At 47.6% G+C, this 19,152-nt stretch overlaps 1 protein-coding gene across 1 annotated transcript in view; it reads right to left on the bottom strand.

Annotated features, from left to right (window-relative positions):
- Fam186a (family with sequence similarity 186 member A) overlaps nucleotides 1-19,152 on the bottom strand; it is an 88,352-nt gene that overhangs the window by 17,988 nt on the left and 51,212 nt on the right. Inside the window, exons 8-11 of the mRNA XM_055626805.1 lie at nucleotides 16,748-19,140; nucleotides 11,817-12,009; nucleotides 8,226-8,386; nucleotides 7,538-7,717 (exon numbers count right to left, since the gene is read on the bottom strand). Coding sequence (XP_055482780.1) covers nucleotides 7,538-7,717; nucleotides 8,226-8,386; nucleotides 11,817-12,009; nucleotides 16,748-19,140 — 2,927 coding nt within the window. The remainder of the gene's footprint in view (nucleotides 1-7,537; nucleotides 7,718-8,225; nucleotides 8,387-11,816; nucleotides 12,010-16,747; nucleotides 19,141-19,152) is intronic.

Below are 19,152 nucleotides of genomic sequence, written 5' to 3'. Positions count from 1 at the left end.
GCAGCAGACCACAATCAGGTAAGAATGAATGTGCATATTGTAAAGACGAGGGACACTGGATAAAGGATTGTCCCAAGAGAAAGCCATGAACTAAGGTTATGTTCACAGAAGAGGAAGAAGACGGAGGGAGTCGGGGTTCAGACCCCCTCCCTGAACCCAGGGTAACCCTTAAAGTGGAGGGGAAACCCTTGGACTTTCTAGTAGATACTGGTGCCCAACATGCTCTGAAAGGCCAGAGGGCCACTATCTTCAAAGAAATCATGGGTTCAGTGGGGCCACTGGCATTAAACAATATTCATGTACTACTCGAAGATCTGTGGACTTGGGAATGGGATGGGTAACCCATTTGTTCATGGTCATCCCAGATTGCCCTTACCCACTTTGGGGGAGGGGTTTACTAACCAAAATGAGGGCCCAGATACATTTTGGGCCAGAAGGGGCCCAACTACTAGATGTTAAAGGAAAGCCTATCCAAGTCCGAACAGTCAACCTGGCCTTAGAATCTGAATACAAATTGTATGAACAACCCCTGGCTCATGAGAAAAATCTGAATCTTTGGCTGGAAGAATTTCCTCAGGCTTGAGTGGAAACAGGGGGAATGGGACTAGCCAAACACCGGCCACCTGTGTTTGTGGAACTCAAGTCAGGGGTGGATTCCGCCCAGGTATACCAATACCCAATGTGCATGGAGGCTAAAAGGGGAATAACTCCTCACATCTATAAATTACTCAAACTTGGGATTCTCAGATCTTGTCAATCTGCCTGGAATACTTCCCTGTTGCTGGTTAAAAAGCCTAACTCAAATGACTATCGGCCGATCTAAGACCTGAGGGAAGTCAGCCAGTGGTTGATAGATATTCACCCCACTGTACCCAACCCATATACTTTACTGAATTCCCTACCACCCGAAAGAGACTGGTATACCATCCTAGACCTGAAGGAAGCCTTCTTCAGCCTCCCCCTGGCACCCAAAAGCCAAGAATATTTTGCCTTCGAATGGCACAACCCAGAGGTAGGCATCAACAGACAGCTGACTTGGATGCGCCTACCTCAAAGATTTCAGAACTCACCCACCATCTTCGACAAGGCCCTGCATGAGGCCATGGGTGAGTACAGGCTAACAACCCTGATGTTACTCTTCTCCAGTATGTAGATGACCTCTTGGTGCCAGCCAAGGACCAGGCAACCTGCATGGAAGGGACCCAGAGACTCCTACAAGTCCTGGGAGACCTAGGGTATGGAGCCTCAGCCAAAAAGGCACAACTCTGCAGAACTGAAGTAACCTACCTTGGCTACATCCTGATGCTGGCTCTCCAAGGCCAGAAAAGAGACTGTTCTCAGCATTCTGGTACCACACAGTCACCGCCAGGAAAGATAGTTCCTAGGGTCGGTGGGATTTTGCACACTCTGGATCCCAGACCTCACAGAGATAGCTAAGCCCCTTTATGAAGTCACAAAAGAAACTGAGAACTTTAATTGGACTTCAGAACAGCAACAGGCTTTTGACCAGTTGAAGCAGGCCCTGCAATCGGCACCAGCCTTGGGATTGCCAGATATTACTAAACCCTTTTGCCTGTTTGTGGATGAATGAAAAGGGATTTGCGGGAATTATGACTCAAACACTGGGGTCTAGAAACGTCTAGTAGCATACCTATCAAAAAAGTTGGACCCAGTAGCAGCTGGATGGCCTCCTTACCTGCGAATTATTGAAGCCACAGCACTGCTGGTCAAAGATACTGATAAACTGACACTGGGCCAAAATTTAATTATGAGCACTCCCCATGCCATTGAGGGAGTGCTCAAACAACCACCTGATGGATGGTTGAGCAATGCTCGCATGACCCATGGTCAGACTCTGTTGACTAATCCTGGCTGAGTGGTTTTCCAGCCCCCGGCCTCGTTGAGCCCAGCAACTCTCCTGCCGGGTCCAGAACTGGAGCAGCCACTACACTGCGGCGAAGGGATTTTGGCCCAGATGCACAGCACCTGGCCTGACTTAAAGGATGCCCTTGCCTAATGCTGAGCATACCTGGTTCACTGACGGGAGCAGCCTCACCCAAGAGGGCCACAGAGACCAGGTGTGGCGGTGACCACTGAGGCTGAGGTAATTTGGGCTCAATCCCTCCCCCCAGGGACTTCCACTCTAAAGGCCTAACCTTAACTCAAGCCCTTACTATGGGCAAAGGACTAGCTGTCAATATCTACGTGGACAGTCGGTACGCCTCTGCCACTGCCCATGTGCATGGAGCCATAGATCAGGAAAGAGGGCTCCTGACAGCTGAAGGAAGAACTATTAAAAATAAGGAGGTAATTTTATGGCTCCTTAAAGCCTTATGGCTCCCCAAGAGGCTGGCCATTATCCATTGTCCCGACACCAAAAAGGAACCACTGACACGGCCAGAGCCAACAACCTAGCGGATAAGACAACCAAGAAGTTGCATTGCAAAAGACAACAGCCACCATCTTGGCAGCTATTTTGCTGGAGCCACCCACCCAAACTTGCCAGAGGAGCCTCATTATACTGAAGAGGAAATAAAATGGGCCAGAAGTCAGCCCATGAGCCAATGTTTGATTGGTGGCATTCAACAGATGGTAAGCTAATCTTGCCCAATTCCTTAGCCAGAGTTGTTCTCAGGAAAAGCCATAGAGTCACTCATATGGGGGCAAAAAGAATGGCAGGTGCTGTGAGACAATCTAGAGTGACTTTTAAGGACATGTATATGACTATTGATGACATTGTGACTAATTGCAAGGCTTGTCAGCTGACCAATGCCACCACCAATCCACAACACCCAGGATCATGCCTTCAAGGTAAGAGACCCGGAGCTTACTGAGAAGTTGATTTCACAGAGATTAAGCCTGGAAGGTACAGATACAAATATTTATTAGTATTCGTGGACACCTTCTACGGATGGACAGAGGCCTTCCCCACCAAGGACAAGACCGTTCAGGTGGTAGCTAAAAATTATTAGAAGACATTTTACCCAGGTATGACTTTCCTCATATGATAGGGTCAGATAATGGACTGGCTTTTGTGTCGAAGGTTAAGTCAGAGTGTAGCCAAGTATCTTGGGGCAGATTGGAAATTATATTGTGCTTACACACCCCAAAGTTCAGGAAAGGTAGAGAGAATGAATAGAACATAAAAAGAGACCTTAACTAAATTGACCTTGAAGACTGGCAGTGACCGGGTGATGCTCCTCCCCTTTGCCCTATACATATAGTCAGAAATTCTCCCTATCAATTGGGACTGACTCCTTTTGAAATCATGTACAGATGCCAGCCCTATTATACCTAATCTTCAGTCTGATGCCTTTGCTGAACTAGATGAGGATGACTTGATCTTCTGTGTCAGGGCTACCCAATGGGCTCATAAACATTTTTGGCCTAAACTTTGTGCTTTCTATGCCACAGGCCCAGTTCCAGAACCCCACAAGTTCTGGCCTAGAGACTGGGTCTACATGAAGCGGTTCCATCAAGGCACATTAGAACCCCGATGGGAAGGACCATACATTGTCCTGCTGGCCACTCCAATTGATGGGATCGCTGCTTGGATTCATTATTTGCATGCCAGGCCTGCCAACCCATTCTCAACCCAAGAAGACTACCTGACTCCTGCTGCCCTGGAATGGAGAACGCACTGCAATACCGACAACCCTTTGCGTGTCAGGTTATCAAGAACCTCGCCATCATCTTAGGACTACTAACCATATGTACTGTTGTCTGGAACCCACGTGTCCCTGTTAATACCTGCATCCTATGGGATGATTATGGCAATCTCTTAGCTACAGAATCTAGGACAGTCCCCACCGAAAACATGGTTTCCTGAGCTGAGTTTCAATTTGGCCCTCACCATCCCATCAGGTCCTCCTCTCTGAGGAGAGCAAAGCACACTTTCATATGTGTCCCTCCCCTTTTGATATTCCATGGCGACAGGAAAAATGCGGGACCGCGGCTGACCTTTATTGTGCAGAATGGAAACATGTCTCAACTGGACTCATCCAGTTGGCTAGAGACCCCAAATATAATAAATGTGGATGGACGTTCAATACCCAATACCCCTCACCCCACCATGCTACAACCCTGAATCAGCTTAAACTTTCCTTTACCAATGAGGGTAAAGCTATACCCATTGGTGCAGGGGAAAAATTTGGGGCTGTGCCTTTGGAAAACAGGAAAGCATGGGGGGATAGTGTACCCTAGATTGCTTCTTTCTGAAGGGACTTCCAGGGCTATTGGCCCTAACATTGTCTTACATCCTCCCTCACTTGGCTCAATCACTACAAAGACACCTCAAGTGGCAGGGAGCCCCAAACTCCCACCTGCCCCTTCTCCAAAATCTAACCAAGATAAGGGGCCTTTCTAGGAACTCGAGTCCGAACGCCTCTGAAAATTGATGCTTAACACATATGTAGCTCTGAATGGGACTCACCGGGACCTCACTGAGTCCTGTTGGCTATATTATGACTCACAGCCCCCTTCTATGAGGCAATGGCAGTCATTAGTGACTTTACTCTTGCTGCAGATATGACTAGTTGTGAATGGCATCAACCCCCACATGTCAGACTTACTCTCCAGCTGGTCTGCAGAAAAGGGACTTGAATGGAGACAATTCCAGACACTCATAAGAGCCTCTGTAACCAGACCTTAAGTATTGGGGTAGGAACAGACCAATATCTAGCACCTCCCACTAATACCTGGTGGCCTGTTCCTCTGGCTTGACCCCCTGCACACACAGTAAGCTGCTCAGACTCTTACTGTGTGCTAGTACAGTTGGTCCCCACTGATTTACCATAGCAATGAAGGGTTCCTCCTAGCCTTTGACCCACCAAACCAAAAGTATGTAAGAAATAAAAGGGAACCCATAACCACTCTATCAGTAGGACTGGGGCTGGGAGCATTGGGAGCAAGAACAGGTATCACCTTGTTGGTCCTCCAGGACAAGCATTACAGACAACTAAGAGAATCTATAGACTTAGACAGCCAAAGATTGGAGGGTTCTATTTCGGATCTAGAACAAAATGTTGATTCCTTAGCAGAGGATGCCCTCCAGAATAGAAGAGGGCTCGATTTATTGTTCTTACAACTAGGGGGACTATTCACAGCACTCAAGGAAGAATGTTGTGTCTATGTCAATAGGTCTAGTATTATAAGAGAGTCATTGGCCAAAGTTAGAGAAGGTCTGAAAAGAGACGCAGGGAAAGAGAAGCAAGATCAGGATGCTTTGAATCTTGGTTTAATATGTCCCCTTGGTTAACAACTCTCCTATTGCTGCTGGTCACTTTCGGACCATGTCTATTAAACAAGTTAATGGCCTACATTAAGCAAAGGCTAGGGGCCATCCAGTTGATTGTACTATGGTCACAGTACCAAAGACTGGCCACTGATGAAAACAATACCAACCTATGAACTCTCCTTCCCACTGATATCCCACTGATAAATAATTCTATTCCTGTTTCTAGTCTGTGTTTAGTCCAATAGGTTTTCGCTTAATGGAACCCACCTGGAAATCACCTATGCAAGCTGACAGATTTGCTGATAGCCACCTGGATTGTTCCCTGCCCCTCCAGCTGGATCGACTAGCCATTTCAGCCTTCCTAGCCCTTGATGCCGATAGCCCCATGGCCAGCACTGAACAGATACATAATAAGAGATCTTCAGCCCCAATCCCACCTGGCAGGCTGAAATGACACATTGATAGCCCCCTCCCCCCAGCTAAATTATTTGGACACATCTAGAGGCTTTAAGACAGTATCCTCTTAAAAGGGGGGAATGAGAGGTCCAAAGTTTAAAATCAGAGTCTTAGGGAAGTATGACTGAAGTCCTGGATAAAAGTTTAGACAAAGGACCAGGTTAATTAAGACATGTCCGGCCCACTGCAGGGAGTAATCAGGCTCAACCACTTTCCTTCCTGCACTTAAGAGATATCTTTTCCTGGCAACCCATCCAGAAGGCCCCAGCTTGTGACCACAGAGTGTGCTAATTGCTCTTCCCTAGCAACAGCTAATCAGCATATTCCAGGCATTACTCATGATCAAATACTCTCCAGAACCGTTTTATGGTCTTGGCACCTAAAGTAGACCCCGTACCCAAAACTTGGAGCCCCTGCTTACAATTTTGCCCTTTAAGACCTTGTTCCCCTAGACCTCAGGGCCGCATTCCTCTCTGTTTCCATAGAGAACTTACGACCTGGGCTCGAGCTTGTATCGAATAAACCCTCATGTGTTTTGTAACAGACTCAACTCCTGGTGGTCTTTTGAGGTCTCATGATCTGGGCACAACAGTTCATGTTTCTATATTGCATCCATTATTTGACTTGTTGTTGTTTTGCCATGCTGTAGATTGAACCCAAGGCCTAGGGCACATGAGCGAGTACTCTTCAGCATCATACTATAGACTCTTTTTTTCTTTCCCTGTACTGAGGGAACCCAAGGCCTGACATATACTGAGCAAGCTCTATTCCAAGCTCTATTTTTTGTTTCCTCAAGCCAACGCCTTGCTACGGAGCCCAGGCCGTTGTCCTGTCAATTCTCCTGCCTCAGCTTCCTGAACACTAGGCTTACAGGAGTGACACCTGGCTTTAGAATGTTGTGTCTTATTTCATGGTGACTGCCATCTGAACACATTTATAAATTAGCACTGCTCCTGACTTCAGGACCTCTATTTCATGAAAAGAAACTATGCCTATGAACTACTCTAGTGAAAGCAGTTATATTTTCAAAGTTTTTCCTTTAAAACATTAAATAATTCTGTGCCCTGAAAGGAGTACTGCAAACTCCAAAATGCTTCCCTTTCCCTGGAAAATTTCTCATGGTTTAAATGGGAATCTGATTCAACATGATTTAAAGATATGGAGCCATGAGAGCATATCCCCTGCCATCCCTCACCCTCATCCCCCAACCCCCCCTCCCCGCTCTGGGAAAGTCTTCAGTGTGGGCACTACAGATGTGCTTATTGTCTGTTTGCTTTTTGAGACAGTGTCTCACCTTGCAACTCTGTTTGACCTGTAGACCAGGCTGGCCTTGAATTCGGAGATCTACCTGCCTCTGCCACCCCAGTGCTGGGTTCAAAGATACACACCCCCACTGCCTGGCTTGTATATGTTTCTTTAAAGACTTGGCTTCACTCTGCTGTCCAGGCAGCTCTCAAACTCAGGGGCTCAGTTAGCCTCACCACTTCAGCCTCCCAGTAGCTGGGGCTGCAGGCAGGTACCACCAACTCAATTAGGTCACGCTAATGGAATCCCAAAGTAGAAAAAGCAAGCCACCACCGGCAGCCACACATCTGAGGGCAGAATTCTAAGCTGACCTCCCTAGCAAGGCGATGCTCTCAGCATAACATTTGACACTAAGCAGTGACATCTGTACGCCTGTAAAGAGAAACACTGACCAATGCCAAATTTGTTTGGGCTATTTTGTGAGTCGAAACTCACCTCACCCCAAAATATTTCAGTCATTCTACAGCGCTGAGGAAGAAAGTCAAGTTAGGAAGATGTGAGCAAAGGCCCAGTGACCAGAGTACCCAAACCTTTACTCACCGTGACAGAAGGGAAGCGAGAGACTTTCGGAAGGTCGACTGGATATCCAGCTGCAGCAGTCTGGGGATGTCCGGGTACCCGCCCAGCTGAGCCCACAGCGTCTTCAGTGATGTCTTCTCTGCTATCGGGTAGCTTGAAGTAGACAGCTCAGCATTCCAGATGGTCTCCATCGGACCTTGTCTGTGGGGCAAGAGCACCAGGCAAAGCATGAAGCCTGGGAGCTCCACGCTAGCCAGAATACACAAGTCCCATCTGCCTCTTCGCCACCCTGTTCTGTGCTGTCCTCCTGTGCCCCAGGGGAACCTGGGCTGCAGTGTCCCCCACTCCCCTGGGGGCAGAGATACCGGAAAAGCAGAATTTGCTGATGTAATTATCAGAACACCTCTATGACCTAGTCACCCAGTTTCACACCACCTTCTTAGCCTCACGAAGTACACAGGCCTGTACTCTGTGAGTTCCAGGCCAGCCAGGGCCACACAGTGAGAACCTGTATTCAAAACAAACAGAACCCCAAACAAGACAAAGCATCTTGCTGAATTAGCCGTGGAGACAAACATACTCACACACTGCGTGCACCAGAGCCCAACCGTGAGGAAAGGGAAGTCCTGGGGTAGAACTGGATGCTTTTAATTGGAAAACAAACAAACAAACAAACATTGGGTACCACTTCTTACCAAAAGCTTAACACTGTCCTACTGTGTACCTGAGTGCTTTGAGAAGGCTGGATTTCTTGTCATCAACTAAAAACTCCAAGACTGGCCGTTGGAATTTGGTAAAATCAGGGATCTGGTTAAAGCCAGAGATCACAGGTGTGGGCTGGCTGAGGTTTAGTTTAAACGCCTTTTCAAGCTAAAAACAAAGCCAACAACAACAAAAGCGAGTTAAGAGACGTGGGGGATGACACTGTATCCTTTCCCAGTCTTCTGGTCACACCCACCACCACCACGGTACCTCCTTATTCCTTCCAGGGGGTGAGGATGCTGAGACAGGGTGGACCGAAACTGTGTCACGTCTGTAGCTCAGGATGGCCTTGAACTCACTGTCTGTCTGCCTCCCCTCTGTGACTGGGCCTTCTCCCTTTCCTGTTTTTTTCTTTATGCCTTGATGCTTCCCCACCTGGATTCTGGCCTCCCTGACCCCAGAGCAGTGGTCCTCAACCTTCCTAACACAGAGACCCTTTAAATACAGTTCCTCATGCTGTGGTGACCCCCCTACTTCATGACTGTAATTGTGCTACTGTTGTGAATTGCAGGGTAAATATCTGTGTTTTCCAGTGGTCTCGGGCAACTCCTGTGAAAATGTCATTTGATTCTATTGAGGAGTCGTGAGAGCTAATGCTTTAGAACCCGAGTAGCCTCTGAAACTTCTGAGATGCTGTTCTTCCTGCTAGGTAGCTTGTGCCACTGACACTCCATTTGCATACAACAGCTATAAAGACCATATTTACTAAATCAAATATTGGAGGGTTTTCTTGTTTGTTTTGCAAAGAGGTCTAACATTTAACTAAATATAGTTGTTATGGAAAGTTCCAGATGCTCTAGTCTGGCAAGGATCAGAAGTCTGACCTACTCAAAAGAAGCAAGTATGGAAATATTGCAAATTAATCAACTACTTTGTCTTTTTTTTTTTTTCGAGACAGGGTCTTGTTTTGATCAGGAGGTAACGCCTGATCAAATTATTATTGTTATTATTATTATTATTGAACCTGGAGCTTGCTATGTAGACGAGGCTGGCCTCCCAAGTGCTGGAATTAAAGGCCTTCATCACTACGCCCAGCCCAGTTCTGATATTAAATGCCACCAGCCTGCGCTAACCTCTATTAATAAATGGTGATGAGCTGGGCAGTGGGGGCGCACATCTTTAATCCCAGCACTCGGGAGGCAGAGGCAGGCGGATCTCTGAGAATTCAGGACCAGCCTGGGCTGCATAGTGAGTTCCAGGACAGCCAAGGCTACATAGAGAAACCCTGTCTAAAAAAATATTAAAGAAAAAAGTTATCTAGACATTAAAATGTTTCTAGGACTCCAGCTGGTGGTATTTAATATTAGAACTGGGCTGGGCGTAGTGACGAAGGCCTTTAATTCCAGCACAGGGGAGGCCAGCCTCGTCTACATAGCAAGCTCCAGGTTCAATAATAATAATAATAACAATAATATTTGTAAGAAACATAACTTAAAAACCATTTTGTGCCACTCAAACGCCATTTTGTGTGAGATGGAAATGAGGGAACGCCTGAGCTTGCGACCTGGCAGCTCTAATCAGAGCTGGACCTCAGAAGCAAGCTTCTGGCAGGCCACTCAGCAGCTCAGAGAGGAGCCTAGCCCGGGACAAGCCTTGATATGCCAGCTCTGAGGCAGTGCTGAGGCTCTAGTGAACCAGCCCGGAGCTATGAGCCCTGAGCGCGCAAATCCACTGCCCAGTGAAATGACACAAAAGCTGGAACTTTAGGAATGGTCTCCAAGATCTCACTGCCATGACCCCTAGGCAGAGCCTTTGCTGGTACCCATGGGCAAGAGGACTTGAGCTGTGTGTGGCCCTGGCCTCAGTGATGGTTGAACTGTCGCTGGGCCCATACGTGGCCCCTGGCTGTGCTAGTAGCTACACCCTCGAGGGCCATCCTTCCAGCCTGCCACAGCCAAAGGACTTCACGGGGCGGGGGGTTGGCGCTCGAACGTGTCCCCACCGGAAAAGATTTCCTAGTGGAACCCTGCAGCATTTTTGCCCAAACAACTGGTCCCCACTTGGTGCGATGTTTGCTTACCTTTTATATTGGCATGACAGTGTAAGGAGGGCTTGTGTGAATGAATCTAGCATATTCGAAAGACTAATCTTGCGTGGGCACCCTGCTCACCGAGGTACACCCAGAGACCGCACGCTCTGCACTGTCATCACAACTGTAGCGGTTAGGGCCGAGAGGTGGCGCGTTGCCCAGGATCAAGCTGCGCTCTGGCCGAGGACCAAGCTAAGGCAGCTTGCGACTCCAGCTTCAGGAGCTCCGACGCCACCCTCTTACCTTCGCAGGCACCCACTGAGCATGCGCACATACACGACCTCGGAAACAGCCTCTACCTCACAACCTCCCAGCTCTGAAACTTTTTTTAAAGGTCATTGTTACTTGCAAAAGCATGCTGGTACTGTCTCAGAAGGGGCACTGGGGTGGACGCCAGAATTTACCAGGCTCTCTGTGCCGGGTACTGTGTAAGCAGCTCAGCTCCTTGTCAGCTCAGGGTTTAAAACTGGACTCTTAATGTTCTGGGGAAAGAGTAGCCAGCCATAACCAGGCAGAAGCCAGCACACACTCGTAATCCCAGCACTTGGGAAGCTGAGGCTGGAATGTGGGCTGGGTTCAAGGTCAGCCTGGTTATATGGACAGAGACTGTTAAACCACACTAGCAAAACAGAACCAGTGACTGGGAAAGAAACAGTTAATGCTTTCTAAAGCATCTCCCCTCCATCTTCAGGGAAGGATGCCTGCTCCAGCTGTGGGGTTATCTGAAGTCTTGATGAGGTGGATTGAATGATATCCCACCAAAGACACGTCATGTCCCATCTGAACGGGTGAACGTGACCTTATTTGGACAAAGAGTTTGCAGATGTGATTAAGAGTCTTAAAATGAGAGTGTCCTGGACTAATTAGGTATGTAATGAATTTGCTGCCATTTGTCCTTGGTGTCAGAAGACAGAAGACACACTGGCCATCTGAAGGCAGAGACTGCCTGTAAGGTGAGCGGGTGGTGTCAGAGTTCCTGGAGCTGAGGTTACAGGCTGTCTTAGCTCTGGTCCTCTGCCAGAGCACTGCTTGATGCTACATGTCATCTCTCCAGCCCTAAAGCTACAGGAATGCTAACAGGGGGCTACGTTGCCATGAGAGAGGCACAGAACCCATCTCTTCCTGGACCTCTGGGGCAGTGAGCCCTGGGACACTTTGCTTTCATACAAAGAAGATAAGATGATTTCTTCCTTTTGGCAGTGTGGTAGAGGATTCTTATTTATTGTTGTTGTCCGTACTTGACAGATGTTCCAGACAGGGAATTTACCCCATAGCCGAGGCTTCCCTGGAATTACCTATGTAGTCCAGGCTGGCCTCAAACAGTAATCCTTCTGCCTCAGCCTCTCAAGTGCTGGGATGGCAGGCATGAGCATGTGTGCCTGGTGTACACAGTTTCTTCCAGGGAAGCCAGAGCTGCACAATACAGAGGTCACATCTCCAACAAAAGCAAACCACCACCACATCTCTCTGTTCTACAGCAGGCTGGAAAGGCAGTGAGGAAGCAATTACCTGGCTGAAGAAGCGCCCCATGGACCACAAACACTGCTGCCGCCTCTGCTCCAGACTCTTCTGTTTGTCCATCCAGGCCGACATCACCTTCTTCTGATAGTCATCAATTCTGTTCAGCATGATGTACAGGTTCTGTGCCTCATACCCTTTCCCAGTGTTTTGGATGTCTTTTAATCGTTTGGTTATGTTGTTTCTTGGGGAAAAAAAATCAAGAATTAGATCCATACAGTTCTCAAGCCCAATTTAACACACCTGACTTCCGTTCTTTCCATTCCTACCTCACTCTGAGTTAGCAGGAGGTGTGGCAGGTGTGGGAGACTTGTTTAATTTCCCTGTAAGAATACATTTCTTCCAGGCAGTGGTGATGCACGCCTTTAGTCCCAGCACTCAGGGAGGCAGAGGCAGGAAGATCTCTGTGAGTTTAAGGCCAGCCTGCTCTACAGACTGAGTTCCAGAACAGCCAGGGCTATACAGAGAACCCTGTCTTGAAAAAAAAAAAAAAAAAAAGCCAAACAAACAAAGAATAGATTTCTAATCATCTATATTGCTTTCAAATTTGCATGAAACCTCTGAAGATTTGTGTGTGTGGTAATTAGTTTTGCTTATTTTAATCCACCCTTCAGGAGGCTGAGGTAAAGGGAGTGGGTTCTAATATAAGGCCAACCTGGGCTAAGTTCTAGGCCAGCCTGGGCTTCGAAATAAGACCCTGCCAAAAATACAAACAAGAATAAAGATCATACTTGACACCTTCTTATGAAGCCATTCTACATTGTTGTTTTATTTATTCTTCTTCTTAGGGAGGTGCACATGTTCTAGCACACATGTGGAGGTCACCCTGCAGGGGTCACTTTAGTCCTTTCTTCATGGTGTCTCCGGGATCAAACTCAGGTCATCATTGGTTTACCTACTGAACTGTCTTTACAGCCTGAAGCTTTGTTACTGTTCTTAGGTTATGTGGTTTGTTGTTGTTGTTTTGCATTTTTGTTTGTTTTGTTTTCAAGACAGGGTTTCTCTGTGTAACCTGGCTGTCCTGGAACTTGCTCTGTATACCAGACTGGCCCCTGCTGGGATTAAAGGCCTGCGCATTCCCAGGTAGCCAAGCACTTGGGTCTGTGAGCTTATGGTGGCTGCTCTCTTCAACTACCACACTAGGCAATCGATCTACTATGGAGCTATATCCATGGCAACTACAAAAACAGATTTATTTATTTTTATTTTGTATGTATGAGTGTTCCGCCTGTGTATATGTGTGTGTGCCATGTGCATACCTGTTTCCCCTCAGAAACCAGGAGAGGGCGCTGCACACCCCGGAACTGGAGTTCTGAAAGGTTGTAAGCCACTATGCCAATGCTGGGAACTGAACCCAGGGCCTTGTACATGCTACACATATGTTCTACCACAGAGCTATGTCTCAAATCAACGTCATCACTATTTTTAAACAGTCCCGAGCTACTTACAATAATTCATATATCAGACACAGAAACTGGATGTATAAAAATTAGAAAGTCTTTGGGGATGGAGAGATGGCTCAGTGGCTCCCTGGACTGGATTCCCAGCACCCACATGGTGGCTCACGACTGTCTGTACTTCCAGTTCCAGAGAATCCATTACCCACTTCTGACCTCCACAAGTACCAGGGATGCTTAGGATGCTTATGGTACACAGACATATATATAGGCAAAACTCATCATACATATAAAAATTTTAAATTATATTTTTAGTAAAGATAATCAAGATTTTAGTGTTTTAATAACTGCCAAATCCCACACACATCTATAACCCCAGCTACTTTTGGGAAGACAGTTTTCAATTTTCTTCTGATTGTTTTGTTTGAGTCAGGGTTTCTCTGTGTAGCCCTGGCTGTCCTGGGACTCTCTGTAGACCAGGATGGCTTCAAACTCAGAGATCCAGCTACCTCTGCCACCAAAGTGCTGGGACTAAAGGCATGTGCCACCACTGCTGGGCTCTGAGTTTTTAATTGTATTCGAGGGTCAGGAGGATGCCTGTACTCAGGCATCTCACTCAGCAGGTCACCTTAGGGACAGGGTTCACCTACTCAAAATCTACTCTCGTGTCAGCAATGAGGCCTCAGGTATCACCCCAAACAATTATTTTTCTTACCCATAAATTTAAGGCATTTTGTTTGTTTAAAGCAAGATCTTACTGTGTAGACTAGGCTGGCCCCAAACTCTTGCCTCTAGAGTGCTGGGATCACAAATGTGTGTTGCTTGTTAAGTGTCTACTATTAGAAGCCTGGCTCGTGACCGTGAAACTTTAAAATAAAATAAAAAAGCCAACAACAACAAACAAGTGGAGGGGGGAGCAGAAAGAAGACAAGGACAAGAAGGGGTACAGCAACAGCTCTGAAGGGTGACTTATGTCTTGTAATCACAGCACCTAACTTCAAAGAGTCTCAGCTACTTGGGAATCTAGAGCAGGAAGATGCAAGTCTGATGCTAGCCTGGGCAATTTAGTAAGACCCTGTCTCAAAATAGTGAAGATGGCTCAGTGGCCAAGAGGCCTCTTCCAGAGGACCTGGGTTTGATTCCCAGCACCCACAGGCAGCTCACAACCATCTGTTCCTCCAGTGCCAGAGGATCTGATGTCCCCTTCTCAGCTCTGTGGGCACCAGGCACACAGCAGCAGACTATTTTGCCCTCTGCAGGCTTTGAGAGGGACTCTTTGCCAGCTGCAGATAGTTTAAATCTGAGGACTCTGGAAAGAGAATAAATGCCAGAGCCCAGAGAGAGAAAAAGGGCTCTCAAGAGAAGGGAGAATGCTGGTGCTTCCCCCCTTCCCCATTGCTGTTGATGCAGTTTAATAAGAAGAACTTGGAGATCTCCTGAAATGACGATTGGACTTGCCTCAAAGAACCCAGTGACCCTAGCCAGCAGGAAGCAGGTAGGGAGAACTCTGCCTCCTCTCCCCAGTAACCTCCTTTCTCTCCTACCTGGTGTTGGAAAGGTTAGGGGTGGAGAAGAAAAGAGGCATTCAGAAACCAAAATAAAGTAGATTTTAAAAATGCACTACAGCCTTATCTGGGTTTGATTACAAACTTTTGAAAGTATTCTCTAAGTATTGGGAGGCAGAAGGCTAGCGGGACATGGCGGTGGTTATCCTAGCACTCAGAAGACCTGAGCAGGAGGTCAGGTCAAATTTAAAGCCAGCATGGACTACATAGTGAGTGTATGCTGCCCTGGAGTACATGGAACCCTGTCTCACCAACAACAACAAACAAGCCAAACAAACAAAAACCCTCAAAGAATTTATGGTAGATGTTTAAATCTCTTCATTGGAGGGAAGGATGGGTTGGGTAGTGACCAAGCAACTAAACTGGAATAAAAGTTGAGACCCAGGGCTTATAGTAGAGAGGTAGCAAGGTGTGAGGCAAAGATTTCTACGAAAGGCAAACAGACTGAGAACGGTTTGGTTTTGTTTTGAGACAAAGTTTTCTGGCTGGCCTGGAACTCACTGTATAGACCAGGCTGGCTCCCAGTTCAGAGATCTACTTCATTCTGCTTCTCAAGTGCTGAGATTAAAGGTGTGCACCACCACACCAGACCCCTAACTTATTTTCTCTTTTTCTTTCTTTATCTCTCTTGTTCTTTCTCTTTCCTTCCTTCCTTTCTTTTTCCTTCTTCTTCTTTCTTTCCTTTCTCTTTCTTTATTTCTTCTTTCTTTCTTTCTTTCTCCTCTCTTTCTCTTTCCTTTCTTTCTTTCTTCTTTCTATTTGTTTGTTTCTATTTATTTTCTATTTGTTTGTCATGTACTCCAGGATGGCCCCAAACTCGTTAAATAGCTAACAATAGCCCTGAATTCCTGATCTTCCTGCCTCTACCTTTAAAGTGTTTGTAATCACAGGTATAGACCACCAGGTCTGGCTTTTTCTGATATTAAAAAATGAGGGACAACAATAAAGCTGTTCAACAATAAACCTTCTATCAGCCACTTCAGAAATTGTGTAGAGTCTGACAGCCCATGCCTGTAATCCTGCTCCCCTGAAGGCCAAGGCTGGAAGGTTAAGAGTTGGAGGCCAGTCTGGGCTACAAAGTGAGTTTCAGGTCAATGTTGGTTTCAAGGTGAACTTTATCTCATTTATTTTTTTGCTTTTTTTTTTTTTTTCCAAGACAGGGATTCTCTGTGTAGCCTTGGCTGTCCTGGACTGGTTTTGTAGACCAGGCTGGCCCTGCCTCTGCCTCCCTGAGCACCGAGATCACAGGTATGCACCACTGCACCTGGCTGAGCCTTATCTTAAAAAAGAATAAATAGATAAATCAGGCCAGACATGGCTGTGTATGCCTTTAATCCCAGTATTGGTAGAGAGAACACAGGTGGGTTCCCTGTCAGCCTCATGGGGAGTTTCAGTGAGAGATTCAGGCTCTAAAGAACAAGGTGGAGACATAGGAAGAAGACACCTGGCATCCTCTGTCCTTCAACTTCCTTGTGTAACACATACACATGCTCACCACCACCCCAACCCCTCAGCTCTGCGCGCGTGTGCACATACACACACACACACACCCCTTCTGCTTTCAGCTCCCAATTGGAATTACAAGCATGTGCCACCATACCTGATTTCCTTTTATGGTCTTAGAACCTCCAACTTGCCCATCCTTAGTGAGGGCATGTTTACAGCATGTGATCTGAGGCTGGAGAGATGGCTCAGTGGTTAAGAGCAGTTGCTAGTCTTCCAGCAGACCTGGGTTTGACTCCCAGCACCCACACTGTAGCTCACAACTGACTACTGTCACCCCAATCTCAGGAGAGCCAACATTCTCTCTGAGCACAGGTATGCATGCAAGCAAAATACCCATACACATAAAACAAAAATAATTTAAAAATTTAGAGAATATGATCTGATAAACATGAAAACTCTAGGCAATGACATTAGGACTCTACCAGAAAGCAGTATATATAACAATTATATCTACCTGGCAAGCTGGATCAGCCTATAGGCAACATACTTGCGGGACAGATACCCCAGCCGAACTGTATTCGTATGAAGTAATTCAACTATGAGATTCCTGGCAAATGAGTGATGCTCTGAAGGGAGTCCAGACGTTTGTGCAGCCTGATTTAGTAAAACCAGGTTCCTCCTTTGAGCCTCCACATTAACGCAGTATCTGTCTCCAGGGCGCTGGCCAGGGAATGCGGACCCAATCATCTTGCCTCTCCTGGTCTCAGAAACTGGGCTTAGGAACCAGGGCTTGTCTATAGGGGGAAGCCATGGCTTCTGGCCCCTTTCAGAAGCTAAGATCTGTGATGGCTGGAAGGGTTGAGTGGTGAGAGATGGTAGTGTTGCTATGGGCTTCTCCTCCCTGGAAAGGGCTTTTTCATCAACAAGAGGGGACTGTGATCTGTGTATCCTAGAACCGATGACACAAGGCTGAAACTTTCCAAGTGGTTCCACGTCAAAAGAATCTTGGAGCTCCTGAGTTTGTCTTGAAGTGTCATAAACCTTCGCTCTTTGGATCTTCTCAGTAGGGAAAGGAAGCTGAGAGACCGGCAAACCCAGGGCATCACTTGGGAGAACACTTGCCGGTTCAAGTTTTGCAGGGGAAGCTCTGGGACTTCTCTGAGTGACTGCAAAGGGAGAGCCATGCCGGGGCCTCCCAGGAACTGGGAGTTCCTCGTCCATGGAGGAACGCAGTGGGATGGGAGTGAGTATTAGGGGGGAGACTTCCGGGATGATCCACGAAGGACCTTGTGCAGGGGTAGAGTGGGTCTGCCTGTACGGAGTGTGTTTGCTGATGGCAGGAGCCTGGGAGGGGAAGATGTCGGAAACCAAAAACTCCTTTTGGGCATCAGAGCCTTCAGGAACAAAGAGTTCTGGACTCTCTCTAGAGATGGGGGGGATCCTAGGTCCAGGAGATGGTCTGGGGCCAAAAGGGATTTCTGACATTAGAGGTGGCCAAGTGTCTCCAGATCTGAGGAGCCACCTAGGACCAAGGGATGGCCTTGAAGTGGGAGGAGCCTCAGGTGTCAGGAGCTGTCTCATTGTAGGAGCAACTCCCGGTGCTGGGTACTGCACAGCAATGACTTGACCTCTGTCTTGGAGCATCTGTCTGTAGGTAGAAGAGATCCGTGGTTCTTCAAGCTTTCCAGAGTCAGAAAGAATCCTCAGGCCTAGGCCTGTTGTAGGGGCAGATGGAATGTGGGCAGGAGAAGGTGTTAATTTCTGCAGTGGAGGGAAATCCTTCCATTTTTGAGATAGCCTGTCAACGGCAAGAGGAATATGACGGGCCTGAGGTGGTTGGTGACCGGTGACTCCCAGTCTGTGCGGCTGGTCAGTGGTCATAATATGTGAGCTATCTTCTGGTGTGGTTAAACTCCCCCACTTCCAGGCCAGGTCTGCAGTGAGCGCATCTTCTAGTGCTGCCACCTGCTCAGGGGTGAAGGTGATAGCTGCTGCCTGGGTTTGTTCTTGTGTGAAAGTGACCCCCAAGCCCTGGGCTTTCTCAAGAGTGATTGTGAATGTTAGTGTTTGCATGTGCTCTGGAACAAACTGGCCCAGCAATGACTGGGCCCTCCTGGATGTGAGGGTAGCTTGCAAAGCCTGGACTTGCTCAAATGCCTGGGTCTGCCCTGGTGTGGGAGTGATTCCCAATGCCATGTCCTCTTTTTGTGAATGTGGGACTCCAAACATTTGAGACTGTAGGGTACTTAGGATCAAAGTTGTCTGGGTCTGTTTAGAAGTGGCAGCTGGTTTTTCTGTCTGAATAGACTTGTGGGCAATAGGGGTTTTTAGGGTTTGAAAATGCTTAATGAGCCTTCTCCTTCGTGCTTCAGCCTGCTCAGGAATTAATGGAGCATCCAAACCCTGAGATTTCTGAGGAGGAAGAACACCCTGAGCCTGTCTCTGTGAAAGAGTGAGAGCAATGCCCAGGGCTTCCGCCTGCTCAGGAGTGAGTGTGATGCCCAGGGAGTGGGCCTGCTCAGGGCCCAAAAAGATTCTGTGTGCCTTGGCCTTCTCAGGAGTAAACGTGACTCCCAGGGTCTGGGCCTGCTCAGGGGTCACAATGACCTTCTCTTCCTTGGCCTGCTCAGGGGTGAAAGTGATCCCCAGGGGCTGGGCCTGCTCAGGGGTCAAGATTATCCATTCTTCCTTATCTGGGGTGGGAGCGATTCCCAAGGCTTCAGCCTGCTGAGGGGTAGGAGCTATCACCAGAGCCCGGGCCTGCTGAGGAGTGAGAGTGATCCCCAGAGCTTGGGCCTGCTGAGGATGCAAACTGATCTTCTGTGCCTTGGCCTGTTCCCCAGTGAGAGTGACCCCTAGGGCGTAGGCCTGTGGAGGGGTGAGAGTGATCTTTGGTGTCTTGATTTGCTCAGGGGTAAG

This window comes from Psammomys obesus, unplaced genomic scaffold (genome assembly GCF_907164565.1).
Source record: "Psammomys obesus unplaced genomic scaffold, mPsaObe1.curated_primary_1811, whole genome shotgun sequence".
NCBI classification, from domain to species: Eukaryota; Metazoa; Chordata; class Mammalia; order Rodentia; family Muridae; genus Psammomys; species Psammomys obesus.
The sequence above is the reverse complement of the archived record's forward strand: the minus strand, read 5'-3'. Positions and strand labels throughout refer to the sequence as shown.